This window comes from Theropithecus gelada, chromosome 5 (assembly GCF_003255815.1).
Source record: "Theropithecus gelada isolate Dixy chromosome 5, Tgel_1.0, whole genome shotgun sequence".
Classification (NCBI taxonomy): Eukaryota; Metazoa; Chordata; class Mammalia; order Primates; family Cercopithecidae; genus Theropithecus; species Theropithecus gelada.
This window is the reverse complement of record NC_037672.1, coordinates 54987072-55000620: the sequence shown is the minus strand read 5'-3', so window position 1 is coordinate 55000620 and position 13549 is coordinate 54987072. Positions and strand designations below refer to the sequence as shown.

Sequence of the window (13549 nt, the reverse complement as noted above, 5' to 3'; positions counted from 1 at the left end):
AGTCTAGACAAACAGGTAAGTCTTGAACCCTCCCTTAAAGCAGGGAAATTACATATATACACATTACATTAAAATGCAGTGTCACTAACATTTTGCAATTGGAGATTAAGTTATTTATACATTGTTTTAATTTCAAAAATCCCATAAAATCAGGAACTCTGACTCTCAAACTATGAAACTATGAAAGTATACACTTGTGGCCAGGCACGGTGGCTGACACCTGTAAACCCAACACTCTGGGAGGCCGAGGCAGGCGGATCAAGAGGTCAGGAGATCGAGACCATCCTGGCTAACACGGTGAAACCCCATCTCTACTAAAAAAAAAATACAAAAAATTAGCCTGGCGTATTGGCGGGCGCCTGTAGTCCCAGCTACTCGGGAGGCTGAGGCAGGAGAATAGCGTGAACCTGGGAGGCGGAGTTTGCAGTGAGACGAGATCTCGCCACTGCACTCCAGCCTGGGCGTCAAAGTGAGACTCCATCGCAAAAAAAAACAAAAAGTACACACTTGCTTCCCGACTGAAATAAATAAAAAATTCTCCAGCTAACCAGATGGATGTGGAGTGAGCTATAAGATCATACCAGCAGATTTGACCCTAGAATAGAGCTCAAGGCCCGATTTTCCATCCCTCGGTACAAATGTTATCCTTATTTGCTGCCTTCCAATAATAATGAGTATTTATTGAGCACTATGTGCTGGGTGTTACACCTCATGCTTTTCTATATATTTTCTCTTTTCATTTACACTGTAACTCTATGTGTGGGTATTATTTTCATTGTATAGATAAGGAAACTAAAGTACATAGAGACATGGAAGGTTGCATGAAGTCTCATGGATTCAGTCTCAGTTCTGTCTCCAAAGCCTTAAATGCAGAGGACCTTCAGTTTTCCACCAAGACATGTCAGATAGAGCTGAACAATTTGAAGTTCTATTTCCAGGTTCTCTACTGAAGGACCAATAACTTCTTTAAAGTTCAAAGGTCAAAGTTGGCCACTGAGCTCCACAGGCTCCACCACCACCAGTGGTCGGAATCCTTTATCTGCAGCTGAGGACATAAATACATCCGTAGGGAAGAATGGGCCTCTTGTATATATCAAAAGTTCTCAAATAAAGATAGTGGGAGGCCAGGCATAGTGGCCCACACTTGTAATCCCAGCACTTTGGAAGCCCCAGGTGGGAGGATCACTTGAGCCCAGGAGTTCAAGACCGGCCTGGGCAACATAGTGAGACCTCGTCTCTATAATAAAAAATAAAAAATTAACTGGGCATGATGGTGCCTGCCTGTAGTCCTAGCTGCGCTGCTCAGGAGGCTGAGGTGAGAGGATCACTTGACCCCAGAAGGCCAAGACTTCAGTGAGCCAAGATTGTACCACTGCACTCCAGCCTGATGACAGAGTAAGACCCTGTCTCAAAAACAAAAACAAAAAAAAGAAAAGAAAGTGAGAGATGTCCTGATCGTATGTTGCATCAATAAATAGACACCTCTTTTCTTTCTTTCCCTCCTTCCTTCCTTCCTTCCTTCCTTCTTTCTTTCTTTTTTTTTGTCTCAGTCTGTCACTTGCCCAGGCTGGAGTGCAGTAGTGTGATCTCAGCTCACAGCAACCTCTGCCTCCTGGGTCCAAGCGTTTCTCCTGCCTCAGTCTCCTGAGTAGCTGGGATTATAGGCACGCGTCACCACACCTGGCTAATTTCGTATTTTTAGTAGAGATTGGGTTTCGCCATGTTGTCCAGGCTGGCCTCAAGCTCCTGACCTCAAGTGATCTGCCCACCTCGGCCTCCCAAAATGCTGGGATTACAGGTGTGAGCCACCATGCCTGGCCTGGACCTCTTTCAAGGGGTAGTTTTTGTAATACACACAGGCAATCAGAAACTGTCATTCACTCATTCACTCATGTTTACTGAGTGCCTACCACTACCAGGCTGGCACTGCACATGCAAAGATGAACAAGCCTTCCAGGAGTTACAGACATAGTAGGTGAGGCAGACAAGTAGCCCAGCTATTGCAATGCTTTCCAACAGATTATAAGGAAGAGTTACATAATTCGAATTATGGGGACAGACAGGAGAAACATCTCTGGGCAGTAGTTTCAGGAGAAACCAGGGTAGGGGAAGGGGGACATTTGGACATCATATTTCGCTTTGCTTTTCCTATAGTCACAAAACACTTAATATTTAACCTCAGATCCACTCCTAAGCATACACTCAAGGGAAATGAAAGCTGAGACTCAACAGCATTATTCACAATTGCCAAAAAGTGGAAACAATTCAATTGTCCATTGATGGATGAGTAGATAAAAAATGACATATATATATTAAAATATGTCATTATATATAGGGTTAGGGTTAGGCATACAGCTCCTAGAGCAGAGATTAAAACACAGACCCCAGGACACGATGTTCTTTTGCCTGCCTTATATAATAATAATAGTTCATATCACATTTTATGCCAGGTGAGATTCTAAACACTTTAGATATATTAACTCATTCAATCCTCTCAACAGCTCATGATGTAGGAACGCTTCTCATTTTAGAAACGAGGAAAGTAAAGCATAGAGAATGTGCACAATCTGCCGAGAGGATCCAGTCAGTAAGTGACAGGTCTGCTTGCTGTTTCCAGAGCACTTAACTACTACACTGTACTGCCAGATCTTAATTTTCATGTCCTACCCTCAAAGGTAGGAATTCTGTCCATCTCTAGCAGGATATATTGGGGAAAAAATACCACCTATTCTTCACCCCTCCCTTATCTGAGTCTGCTGTAATGTGACTTGGAAGCTCAGCACATCAAGAGGCAAAATCTACTTTCCTAATCCATGAAGCTGGACTGGCCTTGCAATCTGCATTGGCCAATGGAATGTGGTGGAAGGATGAGGATCTGGTTTAAAGCCAACACTTCAAAAGACCTTTTCTGCTTTGCCTTTCTGAGAACGCTGCTGCTGCCATATGATTAGGTCTAGGCTCATCTACTAGAAAATGAAAGATCATGTAGTAAGAGAGCCCAGTTGTCCAGGTTGAAGCCACCTGCATTAGTCCATTTTCACACTGCTGTAAAGAAATACCCAAGACAGGGTAATTTATAAAGGAAAGGGATTTGATTGACTCACAGTTCCACATGGCTGGGGAGGCCTCAGGAAACTTACAAACATGGCAGAAGGTGAAGGGGAAGCAAGGACCTTCTTCACAAGGCAGCAGGAGAGAGAAGAAGAACAAAGGATGAACTTCCAAACACTTATAAAACCATCACTCACTATCATGAGAACACCGTGGGGGAAACCATCCCCATGATCCGATCACCTCCCTCCCTTGACATTCGGGGATTACAGGCCCCTCCCTTGACAAATAGGAATGGGGTGGGGACACAGAGCCAAACCATATCACCACCCGAGACAAGTTTACATTTAACCAACTCCCAAGTATGTAAAAGAACCCAGCCATGATCAGCCAAACTCGGCCCAGAGGCAGGATAATTTTTAAGGCTTTTCATACATGTCAGCCAACTGCTTTCTAGAATAGTTATAAGGAAGGACAACATCATGACTGGAGGAGACAGAATAAGTTCAGTTGGCATTGCAGACTGTGGGAACAACATGGGCAAAAGAAAGCTGGAAGAGTGTGGGATATGTTCAGAGAACTATAAGCAGCCCATGTTGACTAAAAACCATTGTTCTTAAGGTGGCTAGTGGAACAAAAAAACCTGGAGAAATAAAGTAGACCGGCTTAGTAGTTTCTACCAATTTAGTAGGTGTTGAGAAGACTTTGTATGTATAACATGTTTGTTTTCTCCTCACAGTACCATGCGAGTAATGTTGTGATTTCCAGTTACAGAGAAGAGGCCCAAGGTCAGGATTTGAATATAGGCAATCTGGTATCAGAGCCTGCCTTATCCACTTACTGCAAAGCCATAATGGAGAGATTAAAGGTGCAGAGAACAGCACTTTCATTGCTGTGAAAATACAATTAGTCAAGAAAGAAATTGTGAGGGCCTGACCTGAGGAAGTTTTAGTGGAGACCGACAGGAAGCAAGAACTGTGAGCAACACAGCAAGAGGAGGGGCTACAGGGCTTGGCAGTGGATTGAGTGGCCATGGTGAGAATGAGGGTAGTCACAGGGCAAGGCTAAGATGACAAGCCCAAGATGACAAGCCCAGGCAACTGCAAGAGGATGGGTGTCATCAATCATCTCATTTGCAGAACACACAAACTGGTTCAAACCAATGGATTCTGAAATGCCTGTGTGGGGTGAACATGTGGAGAAGTGCAAGTGCGCTGCGTGAAGCTGGAGTGAAGGCATGAGAAACATGCTCAGGGTCATCCGCAGGGAGCTAAGTCTCCACTTCTTCATGTGTCAAATGAAGATGTTGTGCTAAACGCTCTTGGATTTTATCCAGCATTAAAAGCAGATAAAACTCCTACCAATGATGATCCACTGAGTTTTGCTTAAAACTGATTTTTGTTGGTAATCAATTATGAAGAAATGTAATCACTTGGATATTGTTTCACGCTGGACTGGATTTTCTCCTATTTGGGTTTCTACTGAAAACTGATTTTATTACTTTTGTACCTATAAGCTTCCAAAAATCTAATTTTAGTTTTTGCTTTTTTTTTGAGTTTTGTTGGTAAGATTCAAAATCAAAATTTAGAAAGAAAAGAGGAAACATAGATAATATTTATTGCACAGCTACTATGTGCCTGGCACCCTGAATACACACACACCAACACACACACACAAGTATATATTTCCTCCATAAAATATAGTCTTGTGTCAGCCAGGTGCCGTGGCTCACGCCTGTAATCCCAACACTTCGGGAGGCCGAGACGAGAGGATCACCTGAGGTGAGCAATTCGAGAATAGCCTGGCCAACATGGCGAAACCCCATCTCTACTAAAAATACAAAAAGCAGCCGGGCGTGGTGGCGGGTACCTGTATTCCCAGCTACTCAGGAGGCTGAGGCAGGAGAATCGCTTGAACCCAGGAGGTGGAGGTTGCAGTGAGCCAAGATCGCACCATTGCACTCCAGCCTGGGCAACAAGAGCGAAACTCCACCCCAAACTATTATCTATATGTGTGTGTGTGAGTGTGTGTACATATATATACAGTCTTGTGAGAAGCAGGTAAATTTAACCCCATTTTGCCAATGATGAGATAAGGCTTAGATAGGTTAAATAATTTGAACAAAGTTAAAGGTGAATTAAAGATAGAGTTGGCAAAAGAAAGTAAAATTAGCGTTATCTTTCATAGATTTCCTATACATTGGTGTTTTTATGACAACATTGACTAATAAGAGATTAAGGTAATAAATGTTCTCTTTCCCAGAACACAAGTGTTTGAGAAGATTTATGCTGCTACTCAAAACAGAAGATCTAGTTGTGTTGCTAAATGTCATGGGGGAAATGTACCTAAACTGCAGACTGATGTAAAACAGATGTGAATTCAAATCTGAGTTCTGCCATACTGGTTTGTAGCATTTGGCAAGCTACTTAACTAACCGGAATCACAATTTTCTCAGCTGTAAAATTCAGAATAATAAAAGGCCATTTACAAGGTTATTATGAGCCCCAAGAAGAAAATAAGCATGAAAGCATCTATCCCATGCCTATAGAGTACTTAATAGATATTAGTTTCCTATTTCCTTCCAAAAACTTTTAGGTCCTGGAATTTATCTCTGATTTATGAACTTCATGCAAAGAATATCTATCATTTCCCAGTTAAACAGTCAACTTTATTGAATTTGAATTAGCAATGAATATTAATGGCTTTTACCATTAAGGTAAAACACAAAATTCATCAAGTTATTTTTTTTTTCAAATCGCTCATAAGTGCTTAACCAATAACACTGCCATGTGAAAGTTAGTTCCTATTCTGCATGGTATGAGCCCATTAAAATTTATAGGTGAAATATGTACCATACGCTAAACATTCAGCACATGCAGGAAACTGGAAACCCATACCTGCAGCTGACTCTCACTGATGTCAACTCCCAGCTCAGTCATTACCTCTTATTCATCCATTCACGGTAGAGTAAATCTCAACTAAATGGCATACACATGAAACAAAGACTTAAATTTATAAGCAGTTCTTCCCCAGGGCAGGAGGTGAAACGGTATGTTCACAAGTAAGCAAAGAGTCTCCAGAGACCATTGTTCCTAGTTCTTTTTCCAGTGCTGATTCCTCTACTCCTTCCTCAAATGCTCTTTTTTTCCCCCATCAAAACGTGTAATCCAGAAAAGCGTGTGACTAATTCATCCTCATTAAAGTGTAAATAAAGGACAAGGCTTAATGTCTCCCAGAGGTATTTATCTACACCATAATTGGGAATAAGGTCACTGGCTTAAAGGGAAAGAATGTGAATCTAGTGATGATGTTAACCATCTGCAAAGCAACAAGAAAGAACTGTTTTAGTCCTGAGAGCCTTTGCGTTGCTCCTGAAGTCAAATCAACAGGCCATCCCAGCACTTAAAGCTGGATATGGCCACCAGGTGCCCCTAAAGCTCCTTTATCCAGTCCTCTAAAGTGCTTCTTTCCTAAAGTAGGTGCTCAGGCATCACTGACTGGAGCTACGGGAGTCTCATTCTGACTATGCCACCACAGCCACGATGGCTGCTACCAAACCACAATCATTAGCTTCTTGGGATTCTTGGCTTAAGTCCTGGGAGTTGCTAAAGAGGCCAGTTGCTAAAGAGCTCAAGCTTAGGAAGGGCCACTGGGTGAGGTGGAGACCGGCCTCCACCATCACATAGGAAACATATCCCACTGCTCAGAACAGCCAATAAATCAAATGATGACCAGCAAAGTAAATTTTGAGCACTGAAAGTAAAGCCCACCCATGGCTGAACAAGTCTCTGTGATATTTGTAACATCACCCAGTAAAATCTCTACCAAAAGATTGGAAGAGTCTTTAACAGAGAGTGTCAGTTATTCCCCCCAGGCAGGATAAGAGGCAGACTACTAAGCTTCCCTGGGGTTACTTACCTGAGATCCATATCTCCATCAACCCAGAAGGTGAAAATGTTAGAGATGGTGCCCCCCGGGCAGCAGCCCATGATGAGAACAGCAATAGCTTGGACTGGCTTCAGAGAAAAGCTGATGGCCAGGAGATAAGCTGTGAAAGGCATGAGCCCAAACTGGCAGAGCAGTCCCACAGCAATGCCCCAGGGTCTCCTGATGTGCGACCACAGCTTCCGGATCTCCACGGAGCATCCCAGAGAGAACATAAGCAGCCCCATCATCACAGTGGACACTACTGTGAAAACGAGCTCCAAGTTTCCATGCACCTCCAGTACCACTGGCAGCTCCTCCTCTGAACTGTTGGCAGGGCAGGCTGAGCTGCTGGAACAATTGGCTCTCATGTCCTCATCTCCTTAAGGCAGCATTACAAATGAACACCGGCAACAATGGCTGGGCAGGTCTATCCTGCCACATTTTGTAATAGTGCAACGAAGTCACACGTGGAGAATCATTCCAATAACTGTTGGCCAGCAAGGTGATTCATCCTAATCTGATCAATTTTTTCACAAGTGGCATTATAAAAGTAATTATCACGGGCATGAAACACATAATAAACTGCGGTAAGTAAGGCTTTCCACTTCTGTTCTTACTCACCACTGAATATGTTTTTGAGATGAGACAAACAAACTTGTTGTCAAGTACAGTGACTGGGCTATGTCATCAGCATCACATTGTGTCCCAGGAAAGCAGGGTGGATGCCAAGAAACAATTTCTCCAAATTCAGCTGGGATTTCAAAGAGCCAGGATGCACAGACAGAAAGGCTAACTCCAGAAAAAACAACAAAGCCACACCTCGTACCATTAGCAAAGCATGTCTGTTGGAAACATTAGAGCAAAAAAAAAAAAAAAAAAAAACAGCCGGTGGAGGAAATGTCAGGAGGGACTATGAATAATTTCAGGAAAACTTCAGAGTTTGTCACAGTTTTTCTTCTATTTCTATTAGAATCTGTGTCTAAAGTCAATAATTAAACATCTGCAAGAATAATATGGTATGAGGCACCTAATTAGGCCTTATGAAACATGTGAAAACCAATTCCTTCACCCAAAATAATTCAAGGGAGCTGTCACTTGCTTTTGGAGATAAGAGTCTACTTGGAGATACATACTCCTGGGCCTCCTAGGGACATCTGGGAATCCTGCAAGGGGATGTGGTAAAGAGCTTGGTCTGCAATGGAGATGGGGTCTGAGGACAGCCTCTGACCACAGTGTCCAGGGCCCCTCTGTGTGTTCTAAGCAGGCACTGCTGGCAAAACCAGACAAGGACTGTATGGTTCTGTGAAACTAAACCTCCAAAAAAGCAGGTGCCACACCCTTTCTCACAGCAGAAAGTTTATTTGTGGGGCACAGGCTAGTAACAAGGCACACTTCATAAACGCCTCTACCTGTCTCAGGAGGGATACTAGCTAGGCATTGTTTATTCTTGGATGAGCAAATTCTTTTCCATGACAGAATGCTCAGGACATGCTGGCTGTATAAAAACACAAGTTGGATTCAAATGTGAAGTAAATTCTAACTATTTGAAAAAAGAATAAACTGCCTTTGGCAAACAAACCCTGAAAGCAGCTCTGGCCATCTAACCTCCCTGGAGGTTGCGTATAAGGGGTCAGCACAGGGCGTATTTACGCAGAGCCCTGCAGAGAATGGACACTGAGGAATGGGAAAGGTCTCTGGAAGGCAAGGTGTTCCCAGCTTGAATGATGCAGAGGTGTGGTCAGGCTGAGGAGGAAAGGAGGAGGGAGACAGCTAACATTTTCTGAGCACTTCTCAGGGGTGACAGAGGTGGTGATATGGTTTGGCTGTGTTCCCCCGCACCCAAATCTCGTCTTGAATTATAGCTCCCATAATTCCCACGTGTCATGGGAGGAACCTGCTGGAAGGTCACTGAATCAAGGGGGTGGGTGTTTCCCATGCTGTTCTCATGATAGTGAGTAAGTCTCTCAAGTTCTGATGGTCTGATAAAGAGGAGTTCCTCTACACATGCTCTTGCCTTTTCTGCCACCATGTAAGACGTGTCTTGCTTCCCCTTCGCCCTCCGCCGTGATTGTGAGGCCTCCCCAGTCATGTGGAACTGTGAGTCAATTAAACCTTTTTCCCTTATAAATTACCCAGTCTTGGGTATGTCTTACTTCACAGCATAAAAACAGACTAATACAGGTGGGGTAGGTGCTTTACACATATGTGGCTATGTCTGATGAAACAGAATTTTATTTACTTATTTAGTAAGAGAAGGTGTCAGGGGTGTCTGTCTACATAATGTCCAAAAGCCCCTTAGTCAACCTTCTTTTTTTTTTTGACACGGAGTCTCACTCTGTCACCCAGGCTGGAGTGCAGTGGTGCGATCTCGGCTCACTGCAAGCTCTGCCTCCTGGGTTCACGCCGTTCTCCCACCTCAGCCTCCCAAGTAGCTGGGACTACAGGCACCCACCACCACACCCAGCTAATTTTTGGTATTTTTAGTAGAGACAGGGTTTCACCGTGTTAGCCAGGATAGTCTCGATCTCCTGACTTCACAATCCGCCCACCTCAGCCTTCCAAAGTATCAACCTTCTTTGTTCCCAGGAAGAATCACTTGAATGGCCCTTTTTAGTTATACAAATTTAAGGTTTGTATAAGCACCTCCATTCCTGATGAGGATGGTATAAGCAACCCCATTCCTGATGAGGTGGTGTGACAGCAACTTTTGTGATTGCTGGGTACTCAGTGCTGATAGACGGGAGGGGGCTAAATATGCATAGCAGCCTCAAGGAGCCTCCTGGGGGAGGGAGAAAGGTGACCTTGGCCACTCCTCTTTTAAAATGTAGTGTTGGCCAGGCACGGTGGCTCACGCCTGTAATCCCAGCACTTTGGGAGGCCGAGGCAGGCAGATCACGAGGTCAGGAAATCGAGACCATCCTGGCTAACACAGTGAAACCCTGTCTCTACTAAAAATACAAAAAATTAGCCGCGCATGGTGGCGGGCACCTGTAGTCCCAGCTACTCGGGAGGCTGACGCGGCAGAATGGCGTGAACCCAGGAGGCAGAGCTTGCAGTGAGCGGAGATCGTGCCACTGCACTCCAGCCTGGCCGCCTGGGTGACAGAGCAAGACTCCGTCTCAAAAAAAAAAAAAAAGTGTGGTGTTATCAGAATTTCTCAGAAGAATTAGGATGTTTCCAACTGAGGTCAGCTGGTTCTAATATGCACCAGGAAAGACAGGGGTTTCTTGCCTGATGACAGGTTCCTCTGTGTCCAGTCACCCCGGACAGATGCCACAGGACACAATGACTAAGTATATGGATGTGACCTGAAGAGAAGTCATCTTGAGAGCCCAGGCTTGGACACCACCATGTTGTGTGCGAGGACTGGACCAGAAGGGACATGGTGGCAATGGATAAAGGCCCACTGGACTGGGTGGGGCCAATCCATCAAAAGGTCCCAACAGAAACAACAGCAGTGATCCCAGGGCCTACCAGCGGGCTGGCCAGGCTTTTCCAAGTTTCTCCCCAGCTGGAGATGGGAAGGAGATTTCCTTGGGAAGAGTAAGGTTCTCGGTCAATTTGTAAAGAAGATTTCAAATATTGGATCGCAGACTTCTTGCCCTTATTGGCAAGTGGAGATTCAAATGATTAATTAGGAAATTTTAAAAAGCATGACCAACTTTACATCCCAAACCAGTGAGGCAGATCATGAGATCCCACTTAATCCTCACATTTATTCTAGGAAGTAACAAAGGCCCATTGGGGCCATATTATTTGTCCAAGATTATTAAGCAGGTAAATTATAACATTGGGATTTAAATCTCAATCTAATTCTCCGCCTGTCCTTGCTTCCTTCCCTGGAGCACACTGAAGTGGAAGCAATGAAAAGCAGTCAATAGCAAGACCATGCGGAAAAGACTGGCAACCACTTAGGCATAGCTCATAGCCAAACACCACTATTTGGCTTAAGGATGGAGAAATAAACTAATCCCTAATCTCTAATATTATCTTCTATTCTCACACACTTAAAAGGCATCTACATATGTTTAATATGCATTCACCTTCATTTTGAGATCCAGTTTTGCCGGGCGCGGTGGCTCAGGCCTGTAATCCCAGCACTTTGGGAGGCCGAGACGGGCGGATCACGAGGTCAGGAGATCGAGACCATCCTGGCTGACACGGTGAAACCCCGTCTCTACTAAAAAATACAGAAAACTAGCCGGGCGAGGAGGCGGGCGCCTGTAGTCCCAGCTACTCGGGAGGCTGAGGCAGGAGAATGGCGTGAACCCGGGAGGCGGAGCTTGCAGTGAGCTGAGATCCGGCCACTGCACTCCAGCCTGGGCGGCAGAGCGAGACTCCGTCTCAAAAAAAAGAAAAGAAAAAAAAAGAGATCCAGTTTTACAAATCACAGGAAGTATTTCATGTACTTGCAGCCTCTGCAAGTAGAATTTGGGGTGAACGATACTCCTCAGGAAAACCAACAGAAAAGGTTAGGAATGTAAAGTCTGAGGGGAAAGTGCCAAAAGAAAAGGTAACCAGACTTGGCTGTGGAACTGTTTCCCACGCTCTGAAAGGTAGCACAGGGGAAAACTTCTAGAAGCTTGAAGGACCGAAAAATCCTACAGGTTCAAAAAGAGTTTACATAAATTCATGAGAGATGAATCTAAAACAGATATAAAGGAAATTGGCAGTAATGGAAAAGTAGACTACTCAGACATGACACAAGGTAAAAAACCAAATTCAGTATTTTTCTTAAACTCAACAATAAAAACACTATCACTTCCCAGAAAAAAACACACACACACACACACACAAAATACTTGAAAAGAAAGTGATCAACATCTTCTTTGGTTGTAAAGTCCCTTCCAAAACTCATGTTGACATTTAATTGCCATTTTAACAGTGTTGAGAAGTGGGCCCTTTAAGAGGTAATCAGGTCATGAGGGCTCTGGATAGATCAATGCTGTTATCGAGGGGAGAATGGGTTCCTCAGAGTGGGAATGCCATGTGATGCCTTCTGACATGTTATGATGCAGCAAGAAGGCCCTGACCAGATGTGACCCTTTGGGAAGCCCATGATTTTGGGTTTCCCAGCCTCCAGAACCATGAACCAAATAAATCTCTTTTCTTCATAAATGACTTTATCCATGATACTCTGTTATAGCAGCAGAAAACAGCCAGGCGTGGTGGCTCACACCTGTAATCCCAGCACTTTAGGAGGCTGAGGCAGAAGGATCACCTGAGGTCAGGAGTTCAAGACCAGCCTGACCAACATGGTGAAACCCTGTCTCCACTAAAAACACAAAAGTGAGCTGGGCATGGTGGCGGGTACCTGTATTCCCAGCTACTCAGGAGGCTGATTCAGGAGAATCACATGAACCTGGGAGTCGGAAGTTGCAGTGAGCTGAGATCATGCCATTCCACTCCAGCCTGGGCAACAGAGCAAGACTCCATCTCAAAAAAAAGAAAAGAAAAAAAAAGAAAAAAGAAAAGGAATTAGGACAACATCACCACTAGTTTTTTTAGTTTTTTTGTTTTTTTGAGACAGGGTCTCATTCTGTCACCCAGGCTGGAGTACAGTGCTGCTGTTATGGCTCATTGAAGCATTGACCTCTGGAGCTTAGGTGATCTTCCCACCTCAACTCCCAAGTAGCTGGGACCACAGGCGCACACTACCATGCCTGGCTAATTTTTATATTTTTTGTAGAGATGGGATTTCTCCATGTTGCCCAGGCTGGTTTTGAACTTCTAGGCTTAAGCAATCCACCCACCTCGGCCTCCCAAAGTGCTGGGACTGCAGGTGTAAGCCACTGCACCTGGCCATCATTACTAATTTTTTGTTTAAGTTCAGTGAAATAAGACAACATGTTTTGCATAACAAGAATAAACAATTTTAAGGTGAATAGCCCCAGCTTGTAAGAGTTGAGTGAAAGACACATTCTCATATACTGCTGGTGGGAAAGAAAATTCATATAACCTTTCTGGGTAAAGTCTGGCAATATGTACTAAGAGCCTTTGTTTATCAAGAAGATGTTTTAATAAACAAACTTCAATATTGGCAATGATTTATTATTTCTTTACACTCTGTTGCCAGGCTGGAGTGCAGCGGCACGATCTCGGTTCACTGCCACCTCCGCCTCCCGGGTTCAAGTGATTCTCCTGCCTCAGCCTCCTGAGTAGCTGCGACTACAGGCGCCACCACGCCCAGCTAATTTTTTTGTATTTTTAGTCGAGTTTTTTTGTATTTTTAGTAGAGTTTCACCATGTTGGCCAGATGGTCTCCATCAAGAGTCTCCATCTCTTGACCTCGTGATCTGCCTACCTTGGCCTCCCAAAGTGCTGTGATTACAGGTGTGACCCATCACACCCAGCCAAGATTTATTATTTCTTTGGGGCAGATGTTCCTATTTATAACAGTATCGTTATTTATAAATGCATTCCTATTTATAACAGTGTATTTATAAAAGCAGAAAACTGGGACAACTTAAATGTCCAAAGAGAGACTGATTAAGTAAATTATAGTACAACCATACAATGAGGTGATATGGAGCTTTTTTTTTTTTTTTTTTTTTTTTTTTTTTTTTTTTTT

The 13549-nt window shown here is 43.9% G+C and overlaps 1 protein-coding gene across 1 annotated transcript in view; it reads right to left on the bottom strand.

Annotated features, from left to right (window-relative positions):
* The window catches only part of SLC10A6 (solute carrier family 10 member 6), a 32785-nt gene extending 25439 nt beyond the window's left edge, over positions 1-7346 (bottom strand). The window contains exon 1 of the mRNA XM_025386496.1: positions 6970-7346. Within this exon, the coding sequence (XP_025242281.1) occupies positions 6970-7346 (377 nt within the window). The remainder of the gene's footprint in view (positions 1-6969) is intronic.
* Positions 7347-13549: the final 6203 nt, after the last annotated feature.